This window comes from Tenrec ecaudatus, chromosome 5 (assembly GCF_050624435.1).
Source record: "Tenrec ecaudatus isolate mTenEca1 chromosome 5, mTenEca1.hap1, whole genome shotgun sequence".
NCBI lineage: Eukaryota > Metazoa > Chordata > Mammalia > Afrosoricida > Tenrecidae > Tenrec > Tenrec ecaudatus.
Genome location: NC_134534.1, coordinates 119,919,592 through 119,936,800, shown reverse-complemented (window position 1 = coordinate 119,936,800; position 17,209 = coordinate 119,919,592). Strand labels below are relative to the sequence as shown.

The window sequence follows — 17,209 nt, the reverse complement described above, 5'->3', positions numbered from 1 at the left end:
CTGAAGTGGAGTCGAGTGCCTTGGGGCTGAGGCTACCTGGAGTGGATAGGCGTGCCTTGGGGTACTAATTCAGGCAGCTGGACTTGCTGACTCACCAGCCTTGGTGTTGAGATCTACAGTAGAGTGGTATGCCCCTTTGGGACTTTATTTATTGCCATAATTTATTCAGTGCTGGCTCATAGAGACCCTATAGGGCAGGCCGCTCTGAGACTGTTACTCTTTACAGGAGACTTTTGGGACCGTTACTCTTTACAGGAGGAGAAAGCGCCGTCTTTCTCCTGATCTCAGGCAGAGTTGCTAGTGGTTTTGAACTGGTTTTTCAGATAGCAGCCCAAAGCCGAACCTGTGAGGCTCCTTATTAGCAAACTGAAACTTTGTAGTATTCTGGTAAACAGCTATCCTGAGCATTTCTGTCTGGCACCACAACGTGTAAATTTCTTTAATAAACCCTTTAATCATGAATTTTCCTGGAATTCTGTATAGCTATTGCAATGGATATTAGGCACTATAGAGGTAAAACAGAATATTAATGGAGACATCACACATTCCCTCGAATCTGCTACGTAATTAGGGTATATAACTGGCTTGATTTTCCCTGAATCTTTGAAGCAGTTTAGAGGTAGCAAACCCGTTTCCTCCTGTCAAGCACTTGCAGAAATAAACTTAAGAAACTGTTATAAGATCTGTAAAAGCCCCGAGTAAAATGATTTAAAAAATGAATTTCTCTAATCAACTGGTCTCTGCCTTTGGCTAAAACAATGACAGGACCCAGACTTTATTTGCTGGCAAACTGTGGAGCTGGAGTTGAGTTACTTTGGGTTGAGACTTAGAGTTGAGTGGCATGCCCTCTGGGCATTCATCTGCAACCCTAATGGAGCATTCTGACAGTGCTCAAGAAGGCCAGGCCGAGAGGATGAGGGCCAGAGAGAGGCCTGCCTATACGCATGGTAGAGAGGAAAGTGTCTGAATCCAGGAACTGGGATTAAATTAAACTTCATAATCACTAGCACTGTGTGAGTTCTGTGCGGCCATTGCAATGAGTTTTCGAGCCCAGTATAAAAGTCGAGAGTGCTGCGGGAGGGGCAGTTGGTGTCAAAATAGGATTAAGAAGGATGAAGGGTGAAATCAAGCCTGACCTCTGCCTTGTACAGATTTGGGAAGTAGAGGAATTCAGATGTGGACTCCCTATTATTTTTTCACAAACTTCAATGAGATGGCTTGACAATGGCTGCAACAATGGACTCAGACATAACTGTGGAGATGATCCAAGACTGGGCAGTGTTCTGACATACACAGTATCACAATGAGTTGGAGACAATTGGAGGGCAACTAACAGCAATAAAAGCATATACCCATGTTAAAGTACAGACAACATATGGTACAGACTTCATGCATTTAAAATAAGCTGGGCTTAGGGGTATACTCGGGCTGATGCTTCTTTGCCACTTACTTCACTTTTATTTGCCTTGAGAAAAAATTTAAGCATTGAGGAAAAATCCTCAGGCCAGCGAACCCAGTGGTTATAGTCAAGTTAACACAATTTTTTAGCTGTAAAGTGAAGACTGTGGATTTGATTCAGCACTCTGCACCCCCAAAACGGCCAAGAATTAAGGAAGTGAACAAAGTAGAAAAGAATGGGCTTTCCCACCAGCCGCTTGGGAGAAAGCTGAGGTTTTAACTTTTGTAGGTTGTCTTCTAATCCACAGGGTTAGTTCTACTCTGTTCATGGGGCCACCATGAGTCCAGTTCATTTCCATAGCAAGGAGTTGGGCTTGGTTTGCGATTTAGAGCGTGTTTTGAACATGGCGCCTAAGTTTTCACGCAGTTTCTCTGACTTGGGTATTCTTAAAATGTGTGGACTTAGAGGTTGAGATGCAGTACAGCAAGGCGAGTCACGTGACCAGCAAGACTAACAAATCAACATTTTTTCCTGAGCTCTTAAGGTGCCAGACAGCAACATGACACCGAAGCCCAGGTACCACTTTTGGATTTTAAACATCACATATCACAAATGAGGGTAGTGTCACTTTCTAAGATCACATAGGCACGCAATGGAGATGGGCGAGTGGCCCCCATTGGGCAGGCAGGCTTGAAGTGCACTGGGAAGTGATGAAGTAGTTCCTCCGGCTGTGTCCAGAAGGGGGCTGTGCTGCACCTGGTGAAACCGGAAGTGCGGTTCGCGCGATTCCCCGCTGGGCGGGGCGCCAGGGGGCGGGGCGAGGTTGAGGTCCCGCCCACGCCTGGCCACGGCTTCCCATTGGCTGTCAACAAACGTTCGTCGGTCACGTCCCACGTTCCTCTCGGAAGTGCGCGGGTCGGTGAGCTGTCGCGCGGGGGTCGTGGGAGGCCCTCGTGACGGCCGGGTCGCCGGGAGGGGCCGCGGCGGAAGCGAGTTGAAGAGCTGAAGGCAGGTGTTGTCTTTGCCGCCAGTCCGGTCGCTGCGGGCCCGCTGGGCTGGCGGGAGCCGACTGCTCGCAGGGACTCCCTTCGGCCGCCGGGGGAACGAGCCCGGCGTTCTCGGCGCCCGCGTGCGCTCCCTGGCGCGCCGGCACTTCCGCTGCTCTGGAGGCGCCTTTTCGGCCCGGCTCGGGGCGGAGGGGACGCCAGCTTCTTCAGGGCTGGCGGCGAGCCCTTCAAAGTGGAGGCAGGGGGCAGGGAAGCCAGTTCCCTCCCAGGGAGCTGGGGGCAGGGAACGCTGCGGTTGGAAACGTGCTTTCCAAGCAGTGGCAGGCTCTTCTGCGGCCCGCTCCTGCTGCACCGGGACCAGGCCTGGCGATAAAGGAAGAAGGCGGCCTGTCAGTGGTTGGGGTCCCGGGCATCAAGGGGAAATGCTTGTCTTAAATTAATGTCACATACCCCAGAACGACCCTGAGCCCTCAGTCTTCAGTGAGGGGAGGTAGGGCTGTGATTTGGTAGCGTTTGTTCTAGAAGAGACCTAAGTTCCTGCAAGCCCTCCTGTTAGATTATCAGGAACCACTGATCTTGGGCTCCTGGGCACCCCGCACACTTGCACTGAAATTCAACCTTCTTGAAGTATTATGACAGTAACGCTGTGCGAGTAGCACTGGTGGTGCTGCGGTTTAGGCGATGGGCTGCTACCCAAGGTCAGAGGTTCAAATCCATTAGCTGCACCCTGGGGGAAAAATGAGGCTTTCTGCTCTGGTTTTTAAAAAACAAAAACAAAAAAAAACAAATCACAACTTTGGCAAACCCTATGTAGGGTGGTTATTTATCAGCATCCACTGGACAGCAGTAGGTACAGTATTTGGTTTGGTGGAATGTGAGTATGGCGATGTGTGCCAAGAGTACAAAATAGGATAACCACCAAAGAGATATAAGTGAAAGTATGTATTTTTCTTCCCAGTTTTCAAATAAACAGATGAATTTTTCCATCAATAATTAAAGTTAAAATTTGTGCTTAGGCTTTTGTCGATTTTCAATTTCATTTGTGTGCATGTCCGTTTTCCTTACAGATGCCTGGTTGGTGACTTTCCAGATGTTGAGGTACCTGCATCCCTGGCCTAGACCCTTACTGAGTTGTAGTTGGAGCAGACTGTGCCTTCTGAAGCAGCATCTCTTTACAATGAAGTTGCAATCTCCTGAATTCCAATCACTCTTCACAGAAGGATTGAAGAGTCTGATAGGTGAGAGATTCCCTCTCCCCGTTGGAATTCTGTGTAAACAGATTCAGAGACTTAAATGTTTTTTTAGCCAACGTTTTCTTTCTAAAAAATTTGTAGTTGAGTATGTACATAATACATATAACTTTCTACATGTATCATTAGTGACATTAAGTATATTCTTTGAGCTACACAACTTCCTCAGCCTTTTTTGAGTTGTTCCTCCTTCATTTGTATAATCTTTGGAGTTGCTATTGTCATTTGGCTCAGTGCTTCGTCCACCTGCTGTGGTTTCAGAAAGTTTAGAGTCCATGGAAATTTGGGATTCAGCTCATTTCTCCCCTTTTGATCAGAATACTCCTGTGGAACCTTTGGTTGAAATCTGTAATGGTAGCTGGGTGAGATGCAGTTCTCTGGTCTCACGGCACAGGAGGCAGTTAGTACGCATTCCATATCCTGCTTCTATTCTTAACTCTTCTTGTTATTCCAGGCAAATACACACCAGTTGATGTGTCTTGGATGTTCACTTGCAAGACCTCAGGTACTATGCAAGCAACTAGGAGATAGAAGAGAAATAGACTGAGCTATATAGAAGCAGGATATGGTATGTGGAAACATGACCGAAACTGGCTTGCAGCGCTGCTTATGGGATTTATGCGGGAGCTTTTACAAAATGTTTTACAAGATGTTGAGTCTCACCCCAGACTTAGTGATCTTTTGGAGGGTGAGCATCTCTTGTAGAACTTCTCAGGTTGATGCTAATGTTGAGGAACTGTAATTTTAAAACGAGTCTCCTTGAATTAGCTTATTCCCAAAATGTCTTTATCGTTTTTGAAATTAGGAGCATGGTAAAGGATTGGTTCTTGTAGATTGTGTAGGTGATCCTGAATTAATGGGCCTAGCTACAAGGGTGATTATGCTAGTGTTTCACTGAGATACTTAGTTGAACAGAGTGAAAAATAGCGGAAAGTTGCTGCCCAGTTGAAATGCAAGACATGAGCCATATAAACCCGTTGCCGAGTCCTTTCCAGTGAAGGGATACCCATGTGTGTCAGAGTAGAACTGTTCCCTAGAGTTTTACTAGCAGAATTTTTGGAAGATAGATCACCAGGCTTCTTTTCCAAGGTGCCTACGACAGCACTTTTTAATCATGTAACCCAATATATCCAAAATGTCAGTTTATTATGAAATTTTTATAAAATGATGGAGACATTTTATTTTTTGTTATTAAATCTTCAAGCTTTAGTATGTGTTCAACATTGATAGCCCAGTTCAAATCAGATTCACTACCTTGCAAATGCTCAATGAACATGTGACATCGGGCTACTATTTGAACAGTGCAGACCTAGAAACTCCAGCTTGGGGCTGATATTTTAACTTATTTTTTTCATTATGTGGCCTTCCTCTAGGCAATTACTCTTTGGTGCCCTATCAGTTTATTTTGCATTTTCTTTGAAACCTGGCTCAGGATTTGGTTTATTAGAGATTTATGAATACCTTAATTTTTTAAAACTTAAATTCAATTTAATTTTAAAAATAATCATTTTATTGGGGGCTTATAAACTCTTATCACAATCCATACATACATCCATTGTGTCAAGCACATTTGTACATTTGTTGCCATCATCATCCTCAAAAAATGTGCTTTGTACTTGAGCCCTTGGTATCAGTACCTCATTTTTTCCCTTTCCTCCCCATTTCCCCCTCCCTCATGAACCCTTGATAATTTAAAAATTATTATTTTGTCATGTCTTACACTATACGATGTATCCCTTCACCCACTTTTCTGTTGTCTGTTCCCCAGGGAGGGGGGTATATGTAGATCCTTGTGATTGGTTCCCTCTTTTACCCCACCTTCCCTCCCCCCTCCCAGTATCACCACTCTCACCACTGGTCCTAAAAGGTTCATCTGTCCTGGATTCCCCATGTTTCCAGTTCCTATCTGTACCAGTGTAGATCCTCTGGTCTAGCCGGATTTGTAAGGTAAAATTGGGATCATGATAATGGGGTGGGAGGAGGAAGCATTTAGGAGCTAGAGGAAAGTTGTACGTTTCATCGTTGCTACACTGTACCCTAACTGGCTTGTCTCCTCTCCGCGACCCTTCTGTAAGGGATGTCCAGTTGCCTATAGATGGGTTTTGGGTCCCTACTCCGCACTGCCTCTCATTCTCAATGATAGGGTTTTTTGTTCTTTGATGCCTGATACCTGATCCCTTTGACATCTTGTGATCACACAGGCTGGTGTGCTTCTTCCATGCGGGCTTTGCTGCTTCCCAGCTAGATAGCTACTTGTTTATCTTCAAGCCTTTAAGATCCCAGATGCTATATCTTTTGATTGCTGGACACCATCAGCCTTCTTCACCACATTTGCTTATGCACCTGCTTTGTCTTCAGCGATCCTGTGAGGAAGGTGATCATTGTGGAATGCCAGTTTAATAGATTAAAGTGTTTTTGCCTTGAGGTATTACTTGATTGGAGGCCTAATGTCCATCTGGGACCTTAATACTAAACCTATAAATATATGCACATAGATCTATTTCCCCATCATCATATATAAATATATTTACATATGTACATGCCTGGAATTAGACCTTTATAAATTCCCTTTGTCTCAATTCTTTCCTCTATTTCCTTTTACTTTCCTCTTGTCCTGCTATTATGTTCAGCCTTCATTTGGGTTTCAGTAATTCCTCTCGGTTACACTGCCCTTGATCAAGCCCTGCCAGGCTTCTTACACCCTCCTTGCCACTGTTATTGGATCACTTGTTGTTCCCTTGTCACTGGGTTTGTTAACCCCACTTCCTTTCCCCCACCTGCCCCTCTTCCATTTCCCCCTGGGAACCGTCGGTCCTGTTGTTTTCTCCTCCAGATTGTTCATCCAGCTTATCTAGATTCACCTGAAATACCTTAATTTTTACAATTATATTTAGCTTACTAAGCTGAAATCAGCACTGAGTTTTCTGTATCCTGAATGTAAGTCCTAAGGAAGTAGGACCTAAGTGGCATAGGGCAGGGGTTCGCAAGCTGCAGGCCACAAGCCATCTGTGGCTCTTTTGGTACTTACATGTGACTCTGAAGTAAAATGAAAATTTTAAAGGGTACTGTTCAGATTATGGTAATTTCATTTGTTATAAAAATATATTTATGGCTCTCGATTCATGTTTTCACTGTTGTGAGGGACAGGATTGGCCTTCCATCTCAAAAGGTTGCCACCTCCTGATACAGGGGAAGGGAAGGTGATGCAATGCTGCAGTGCTCAGCTGCTAATTGAAAGGTCGGCAGCTTGTACCTATCAGTGGCTCCAGGAGAGAGAGAAGACCCAGCACAAGTGTTACCATAAAGATCTCCCCTTAGGACAGCTTATCGAGCAGTCTACTCTACCCTATGGAAGCGTCACTATGAGTCATAGTAGATTCACTTTACACAGCAATGGTAAAGGTAGTGAGTGAGCGCCTTCGAGGTTCTGACCTTCCCCACGCAGCCCTGGTGGTGACATGGGTCAGGCATTGGTCTGTTAACTGCAAAGTTTAAACCTACCAGCTACTCGGAGGGAGGGAGAGGAGATTGTGTACTTTTGTAAAGATTTATAGCCTCAAAACCCTGTGCAGCATCACTTTGAGTTGGTACTGGGAGTTGGCAGAGTGGAAGTTGCAGAAATGGAATCTTAGTGCTCAGCACCTTGAAAATCAAGTACTGAAATTCCTTTAATGTTGTCTGCTATTTTCTAAAGACTTAGGAATCCTGGTAAAATGCTGTATAAAAAGAAAGCGCAGAACACATACAAGGCCTTTTGGTGACTGTAATAAGTGACACTATGCAGTTTAAATCCTGGTGTATTAGTTCTCAAGCCTTATTATAAACTGTGTGCCACATAAAATTACGATCAAGTATATGAGAATTTTCAAGGCTAAGATACTGTACTTTGACATATAGCACCCCCTCCCCCAAAAAACAAACAAAACAATTCACTGCCATTGGGTTGATTCTGCTTTAGAGCAGCCCTGTTGGTTAGGGTAGAACTGGCCCATAAGATTCCCAAGGCTGTAAATCCTTATGGTAGGAGACTGCCACATCTTTCTGCTGGGCAGCACCTGGAGCTAGCAGCCAAAGACCTTATACACTGCACAACAAGAGTTCTTTATGGTCCTATACACTCCAGAGTCACTGCCGTCAAGTCACTTCTAACTGCTGCCCTTTTGGTTAGCAGCCAACATGTAAGCCACTACACCACCAGCACTCTTCACAAGGTCCATCCAAACCAAAACCAAACCCACCGCCATTGAGTCACTGCTGACTCAGACCACTTCCTGTGTTTTTCAGAGGCTGTAACTGTTTGCAGGAGTAGAAAGCCCAGTTTTTCTCCCGAGGAGCTGCTGATGGTTTTGAATGGCCAACCATGGGGATCATAGCCCATCTTGTAACCACTAGACCACCTGGACTCCTTTATGGTCCCATAGGGGTTTATAATTTGTTATGTTATTTTAAATATGGTAGTTTTTCTTTTACTCACTCAATCACACACTCACTCACTCACTCATTGCCATCAAGTTCATTCTGACTATAGCAACACCATAGGGCAGAGTAGAACTGCCCCTGTGGGTTTCCCACATAGTAACTATGGGAATAGAAAGCCACATCTTTCTCCTGAGGAATGGCTACTGGTTTCAAACTGCTGACCTGGTGGTTAGCAACCCAACACATAACCTCCTGTTTTACCATGGCTCGAAGTTTGCTTTTGTTTACTTTTTGCTTTAGTTTAGGTAGGTTACTTTTTGCTTTAATGTAGCGTTACTGCCATAATGCTACTGGTATATAAAATTATAAAGCTTATGCATTTGTGGATGAGACTGAAGTTCTGAATTTAAGTGATTTTTGCTTAGTTGAGGAGCCGAGATTTTTTTGTCTGATTGGTTGTGGGTGATGGGGCTCAATGGCTCTTATCTTCTGCTTAGGTCTATGGTCTCAGATTATCACATGACTATTTGGGGCATAGGATTAACTTGTTGCTCATTTTGGGTGCTCTTGGAAATCCTGAAAAGAGACCCTTTTTCATAGCAGCAATGGTCATGTCTTGGAAATACCTCTTCCTGCTGTCATCTCCAGGCCACCTCCCCTCCCATCTTCCTCCCAAAGTTGTAAAGGAGAGAAGTTAATGAAAATAAAAATAAAAATTAGATGAGATCATTATAAAAGTCTTTGCAGTTTTGATTTGATGACAGTCTTTTGGATTGCTAATGAAACTAATTAACAATAACTTACTATCAGATGAGGCAATTGGAGCAAATTAACAAAATTCTGAATGATGAGAATTGTGCATTTCATGAGTAAGGCTTAAATCTGCAATTAAATTTAATTGCATTAGGTGTCAGTTTCTCAATTTGTACGTAGCTTGCAAAGTTTATTAGAAGTGCTTCTGAAAGATTGACGCTGTCAGTAATGGAGGAATAAAGGAGTCAGTATAGCAAGGGAGCCCTGCTGGTGCAGCTGTGAAAAGCACTCACCCACTTACCAAAAGATCACAAGTTTGAATCCGCCAACCACTCTGAGAGAACAATGAGGTAGTCTGATTTTGTATCGATTTATAGCTTTGAAAATCCCTTGGGGGGGCAGTTCTAGTCTATCCTGTTAAACCTCTATGAGGTAGTCTCATTGACAATGGGTTGAAGTTTGATATTCTGTTATTAGTTTACTATACGATCATTTATTCTGTATGGTCTTTTTGAATTCTTCTAGACATGTCTTTATATACTTTTGCCAATTATACTAATATGTTACTTTAACATCTTGAACCATTGTGTTTTGAAAAGAGCTTATTAGCAAAGAACTAATAAAAATTATGAATAGATTACTATTTTGAACTCTGGTCTCTTATCTGTGATGTAGTTAATTTAACCAACGACTTATAATTTAGGGTTTTCTTTTACCTATTACAATGAGGGAGAAGCCAACATGGGGAGCCAGGGGCCGTCTCAGTAAATAAAAATAACCCAACCTAAACAATTGCCACCTAGTTGATTCTGACTCCTGGTGGACCCTGTTTCCCCAGAAGTCAATGGGGTTTCTTGGCTGTAATCTTTATAGAAACAGTCAGTTCCTCGGACCTTTCCTCCTTGGCATCACTGGGTGAGCTTGAACTGCCAACTTTTGAATCAGTAGTTGAGTGCAAACCACTTGCACCAGAGACATAATAAATGCTATAATGGACTTAAAAGATCGGGTTGTGTCATCATTCTGAGGCATCTTAGGGAAGCAGGGGCTTTGTTGTGGACTGGTTGTTGTCAGGTCGAGGGGATGGTGATAGTTGACGGAGTGCCATCATGCATCTTGCAGAAGAAGGGAAGACTAAACCCAGGCTGAGGCTGTAATTCTTAGAGCGGCAGTCATTCATTTTAGCCAGGGTAAGGAGATTCTTGGTCATTTCTATGTTACCTTGGGCCGTGTTCATATTTTGTCTTTGTTCAGACAGTGATTATGGAGTGGTCTCATTTTTATCTTGATCCATCATGGTCAGAGAGTGGCCTTGTCTGATGTTGGTGGTCTATGAAATGGATTATGTGCAATAGGAGAATAACTAGGCCTAGTTTGAGCTCCCAGACACCAGCTCTTGGCCATCTGTTTCACTAGCTTCCTGTGGTCAGATGCTACCTTACTCTGTACCTGCAGAGGAGTGGGCTCCTGGTGCGGGCTGAGGCTCTCGTGGTAGAGTTCATCCCTTCCCCACCGAGAGGAGACAGATGACTTTGTTTTCAAACATGCAGATCATTCTTGATTATTAGCCTTCATGTTCTCCCCAAGTACTATGATGGACTCGTGTCTGTGCCCTGATAATGTTCAGCGGTTGCATGAGCATGTTGCCTCCACATGTAGCTACAAAGAAAACGTGCAAGAACAAGGTATTTTTCCTAAGGCTTGTTTTTAAACCTGGAAAATGAAAGCTGTATTGCTTGCTTTACTTTTGTTGGCTTGAAGGTTCTGTGGGATTCTGAATTGTCTTCTAAGGCAGAAGACAGCAAAGAAAAATTTGGCAAGTTGCCCATTTGCTCACAATTCTGAAACGTTTGCTTGTGGGCAAATCATTTCACCACTCTGTGCCATACTCTTCATTTCCCATAGGAAAAGGCTCGTCTAAAGGATCATGGGATCTCTAATAAATGGATAGGCTTTCTACGTCAGTGATTCTTAGAGGCATACATTGAAATAAACATCTTCCTTTTTTTATGCCAGAAATATTTATGAAAGAAAACCACGAGTTAAGAATCGCAGGAGGAGCCGTGAGGGATTTATTAAATGGGGTGAAGCCTCAAGATGTGGATTTTGCCACCACAGCCACCCCTGCGCAGATGAAGGAGATGTTTCAGTCCGCTGGGATTCGAATGATCAACAACAAAGGCGAAAAACATGGAACCATCACTGCCAGGGTGAGTGAGAAGTGTGACACTGATACAATGATTTATTGCTTTTAGGTAATTTTTTTAATTAGTTTTTTTTTCTAGTTAGCAAATAGCAAGGCTATTCCCTCAATTCCCCAATCCCAACCCAACTCAGATTTCCTTCTTTGTTGTAACCAAGTTCAACTTAATTCTATTCTTTTGGTAGTTACCTGTTAACCTCCACATTTCAAAGACGGCCATTATGTGCTGTGGGTGTGTGCGTGTGCGCGTGTGCGCGCGCGCTCAATATCCCAGTTTTAAGATGTCACTGATTTCCTTACTAGGAAAGATGAAAATACATGTGCACACGCATGAATACAAACACAATTGTGCTTCCCTGGTATTCCCAGTATATTTGTACCATAATTGTGGTTAAACCAGGCGTTAGGCATTTACATTTCTGACTATCTTGTTTACAGCTGGATTTGCATCATGCTATGATTACATTTATTCTGTTGCCTGTTTAGTTTTCTTTGTAGTTAATAGCATTCTTCTTCTCTGTAGATGTCCATGAACCACTAGTTTATTCTGTCCTCTGTGCCAGAACTGAAGACATGTCTTAATTGACTTACCTGTGTTAGGCTCTGTTCCCTGTCACCGGGGACACTCTGTCTTCCTGCTCCAGTTTGGACTGATTGCTTCTAGGTGTGTTTCAAGCTCTCATCCTGGGAGCTTCCTCATGAGCAGCGGTTCTCAACCTGTGGGTCGTGACCCCTTTGGGGGTTGAACAACTCTTTCACAAGGGTCGGCCAATTCATAGCAGTAACAAAATGACAGTGATGAAGTAGCAACGAAAATAATTTTATGGTTGGGGGTCACCACAACATGAGGCACTGTATTAAAGGGTCGCGGCATTAGGAAGTTTGAGAACCACTGCTCATGAAGATGCTGACAGTTTCCTAGACTTCATTCTGTTAGAAGCCCTGTTTACTGGTTCTCATGTGCTATTATTTTTTATTTTAGACTCTCATCTCAGTAATCCCCAAACCACCATTAGGTTTTGTTGATTGCATAGAGAGGTGTAATTTTAAAACTTTGGGTGTCAATTTTTTTTAAAATTTTGCTTTTATATTGGTTTCATTGTTTTGTTGGTGATGAAATTTTAGGCTTGGAGTCCTTTTTATTTGAGAGATTTAAAAACTAACATTTATCATTGTTTTCTAGCTTTCATTTTTGCTGAGAAGTCTGGTTCTGTTAACATTTCTGTTTACGTAAGGCCTGATTATGCTTCCTTTTGGAAATCTTTATGAGCTTATCTCTAAACCTGTTATTGAGTCAATTCCAACTGCCTGTAAATCTTGATGGAAGCAGACTGCCACATCTTTTCTTGTGGAGTGGCTGGTGGGTTTGAAATGCCAACCTTTCCGTGAGCAGCTCACAGCTGAACTGCTGTGCTTCCCAGATTCCTTTTTCTTACTTCATGTGTTTTTAATTTCAAATTGGTATATCTTGGTTGGGATTACTTATGTTGGGTACTTAGGGAGGCCTTTCATAATTTTACCTCCCTTCCAGTGGAAGTTATTATTTGAATGTTGGAGGCACTGGGACTGATCTAATTTCCTTTTTTTGTATAATGCTTTCTCTCATCATGTGTTTACTTCCATGGATGTGCCTTTCATTGATCTTCCAGCCTCCCTTTTGTAACTTGTGTCTGCAGCCCCAAGTCATGGTTTTCAGTTCAACCTGTATAAGAGTAAGGCCCTATTTTTCAGCCTCGGTAAGGGAGGCATTCTGAGAATCTAATTACTTCTAGTAATTATTTAAACAATTTTTTTCCTATTTCAAAACATGCTCCTTATTCCTTGCTTTTATATAGAGGTACTTGGTGCCTCAAATCCTGGAGACTGGAATATCTAGGGAGGACTGGTTTGTTTCTAGGACGTATGCATGGAGATTTAGAGGAATGCTACACTAGAAACATCAACTTTCCAGCCTTCCTTTGTTCCATGTTTGACTGTCATTTCCTAATGAGGGTTTCTGGACTCCAGCTAGGCATGCTCTCTACCCCTAACTGCTTATTAATCAGGCCTTTTGTATGTATATTTCCATCATGCTTCTACTCATCTTTTCTTTTGAAACGATCTTTTCCCTGTGTACAAATGCTAGTTTTTAACGGCTAAAAACTCAGCTGTGGCGTTCTCGCAAAGCGCCTCCACTTTTCCCAGCTGGAGGTAATCATCTCCCGCCCCAAGGCCTATGGAGCACTTTATTTTAACCTGTTTACTTGCCCAGGAGTTGCAGGATTTGTTAAGTTTGTTCCCTTATCGATTTTTTGCTTCAGATATATATTCTACAAATTGATATTCAGCTCTTAGCAAACTATAGCTATGAAATATTTCTAAGAGTAGCCTAGTTTGAAGAATCAGAAATAGGCTATTTTAAGGGCACCGCTATGTCATGTGTCACTTGCCAGTTTGTAAATCCGTCCTTTGTCAAACTCATCTTTCTGTTAGGGCAGGTATATTAGGATTGTGGGTGTTTGCATTTCTGTTTAAAGGTGTGTGTATACAGTCAGGGCTTGCCATCCTAGTCTACTTAATGCAATCAAAGTCTTCCCTCCATCCAGTGAACTTAAAGGCTAATTTTTAATAAAAAACATGTATTTTGCAGCTTCATGAAGAAAATTTTGAAATTACTACCCTACGGATTGATGTTCTCACAGATGGAAGACATGCTGAGGTAGAATTTACCACTGACTGGCAGAAAGATGCTGAGCGCAGAGACCTTACTATCAATTCTATGTTTCTAGGTAATATATGGAGATCGTCTGTTCTACCAAGCTGCCTTTTCTTCAAATGAAACTTGCTTGAAATGTTCTTTGACTTTTCAGCATTATGCTACTGTAGGAGATCTTGTAGCATATTGCTTAAAACAATTTAACACTGGATTCCTGCTTTCAAATTCTAATGCCATTACTTCCGAAAAATAAACTCATTGCCACCAAGTCGAAGCTGACTCATAGCAACCCTAGAGGACAGCGTAGGACTGTCCCTGTGAGTTTCCGAGACTGGAACTCTTACGGAGGATAAAGTGGCTGCTTCATCACTTACTCGCTCTAAGATGAGGCTATTAATATTTGGTTCCTCTGTAGGCTGCTGTTTGCGCTGCTCACTGGAAGGTCAGCAGCTTGGAAAGACCACACCCTGTGCTCCTTGGTCGAAAGACAGGGGCTTTCGGCTTTTATAAAGCATCACAATCTCAGAACAGCCTGGGGGCGGTTCTACCCTAGCATATGGGCTAGCATTAGGTTGGCATTGACTTGATGGCAGTGAGTCTTGAGTAGCGATCTAATACATGCTTCAAACAATGCCTGGCAAGTGTACACGTTCAGTCCCTGTTAACAGTTCTTAGATTTGATTAGTACATCACCATTTCAGGAGTAAGTGCATGTGTGCCCATACATATTTCCCCCGTGCATGTGTGCACCTATACCAAGTTACCTGTGGCCTGTACTCTGCTGTGGTGTCTCTGTTGAACTCACTCATTGTTTCCCCTGTTCATGGTGCACATTAGCGATGGATGACTTCACCTTCTGCTTGAGCATATGTGTTGTTGAAGATTTTAAAACTAGAAAACAAACAAAATCAAACCCACTACCATATAGTCAAATGCAACTCGTAGAAACTGTATATAGGGTCTCTGAAGCTTTATAAGTCTTTACAGAAACAACCAGCTTCATCTTTCTCCTGAGGAGTGGCAGGTGGATTTGAACCAGCAGCCTTGTAGTTAGCAGTCCGACATTTACCCAGCAGTACCACTAGGCTCCTAAACACCAGAATGGTCTTGGTAACCTGGAGTAATCATCCTGCTACTAAAACAGGTTTTATGGGCTCCAACAAAATATTAGTATTTTTTTTTTCACTTTTTGTTCATCATATATTTAGCATATTGAAGTGGATTTTTTAAACATATTTTTGAATGGGTTAAATGGTTCATAACTCATATTTATGCAGTGCAGTGGTATGGTTGAGTCCATCTGAAATGAACAAGCACGTCGGTGCCACCATACCCTGGGCTAACATTGTTGTCTAGCACATAGAACGTTGCTCTTTTGTTAGAAATGCCATATGTGGTATTTATGTCTAATTGAACAGCTTCATTTTTAGAGACTTTTGTATTTCTAGTATATATTTGGAATGTTCTTTCACTTTTGCAGTCTTATTTGTAAGCGCTTTCTAGGTATTAGGGAAATTAGGCACTTCTGTGTGATACTGAGTTACAGATCATTGTGCTAGTGTGTCATTTAGCCAATGATTTTGTTTATGATTTTTTTTGCCATGCAAGCAAATTTGAGATTTAGGCAGCTGAATATGTAGGCGCTGTGTGCATTTTGTTTTGTTTTCTTAGCTCTTAATCGTAGTTTGAATGTTCTTCCCATTCCAGAATTATATTTTTCTTTGGTTTCTTCTATTACTCCCCCTATCCTTGATTGTTCTATTGTTCTAGGTAACTTGAAAGTCAGCTTGTCTGGTGTTCTGTTGGCCCCACTGGAACAAACCTGATGATACTTCAATCAGAATTGTCTTAAATTTATAAAGTAATATACTGTGTATCTTTTTGATGATGAGTCCTACCCAGGATCACAACGTACATTTTGTACACCTTTCCATTTGATACAGTTGGTTTGTTTTGTCATGTTTGGGTCTTTCAACATCAACAACTTTTTCTGTTAAGTGGTAAAATGCAAATAACATTGAACTTGCCATCTTAGCCGCCTTCAAAGGTACAATTCATTGACATTCATCATGTTGCACAACTATTTCAATTTCCACAACAGCTTCATCACCTCAAACAAGCTCTAGCCCTTAAGCAATAACTGCATTCCCTTGTATCACAGCCCTTGGTAACCAATGCACTTTCTGTTTTATGTATTTGCCTATTCCGGATATTTCATATCAGTAGGAACATATATGCAGTCTTTGTCCTTTGGTGTCTTATTTCACTCAGGTAATGTTTGTTAGGTCCATCTATGCAGTAGTGCGTATCAGAACTGCATTTCTATTTATGACTAAATGACTCATTGTGTAGATACCAAACCCTAGAAAACTACATGCATTGCTATAGAGTTGATGTGGACTCAGAGCAACCTTATAGGACAGGGTAGAACTGCCCTGGTGAGTTTCTGAGGTGGTAACACTTCACAGGAGTAGAACGCCCCAAGTGTCATATTTTGTTTATTCATCTCTTGATAGCCATGTGGACACTTAGGCTATTTCCACTTTTTTGCCTCTTGGGAATAGTGCTGAAATGTATATTGGTGTGTGAATTTGTTTTAGTCCTTGCAGTGGATCCTTTGGTGGAATCTGTGTATAGTATATTTTTTATGAGCCACCAAACTGCTTCCACAGTGGCTGTACCATTTTACATTTACCACACGCACTGCATATGGGTTCCAGTTTATTCAGCCCCTCACCTCTACATTGGTATTTTTACATAATACCCAGGCGAGTAGGTGTCATAGGGCTCTGGAGGTACACGTCACTGTTGTATGCTAACCACACGACAGCTGTTTCAGATTCCAGCAGCCACTCGATGGGAGAAAGAGGAGGGTGTGTGGTCCTGTCAAGACTCAGCGTGGGAAACCCTAATGAGGGCTGCTGTGTCAGAATTGACTCCATAGCAGGGGGTTGGGTTTGGTTTAGTGGAAGGGAATCCTATCTCATTGTGGTTTTGAATGGCCTTTCTCTAAGTTGACCATTTTATGTGCATATTGGCTAATTGTATATCTCTTAGAGCAGGGGTCCTGAAACGTTTTAAACAGGGCCAGTTGACTATCCTTCAGACCTGTTGGAGGGCTGGACTATAGTTTAAAAAAAAACTATGAACAAATTCCTATACACACTGCACGAATCCTTATTTTGAAGTAAAAAAACAAACGGGGCAAAAACACCCAGCGGGCTGGATAAATGTCCTGGGCGGGCAGTTTGAGGACGCCAGTTTAAGTCTTGTTCATCAAAAAAATTGGATAGTCTTTGGTGCCTAGTTCTCTCTACATTCTGGACATATATTTGACTAGTATTAATAGATTTTTTTACTGAGATAATCCTGACTTAAAAGTATAGGACAGAGCACAATTGTGCCTGTGGGTTTCCGGGACTGTAAATCTTTACAGGAATATTTAAAGCCTCATCTTTTTCCTGCAGAGTGGCTGGTGGGTTT

General features: G+C 42.4%; 1 protein-coding gene across 4 annotated transcripts in view; it reads left to right on the top strand.

The window, feature by feature from the left end:
• Positions 1-2,269: 2,269 nt before the first annotated feature.
• TRNT1 (tRNA nucleotidyl transferase 1) overlaps positions 2,270-17,209 on the top strand; it is a 27,845-nt gene continuing 12,905 nt past the window's right edge. For 2 of the 4 annotated variants that reach the window (XM_075549876.1, XM_075549879.1), the window contains exons 1-4: positions 2,270-2,407; positions 3,474-3,644; positions 10,845-11,038; positions 13,661-13,799. In XM_075549876.1, the coding sequence (XP_075405991.1) occupies positions 3,497-3,644; positions 10,845-11,038; positions 13,661-13,799 (481 nt within the window). In that variant the 5' untranslated portion in view covers positions 2,270-2,407; positions 3,474-3,496. Of the gene's footprint in view, positions 2,408-2,618; positions 2,796-2,879; positions 2,897-3,473; positions 3,645-10,844; positions 11,039-13,660; positions 13,800-17,209 lie in introns of those variants that run through there. The other 2 variants (XM_075549877.1, XM_075549878.1) reach the window with 2 other exon arrangements.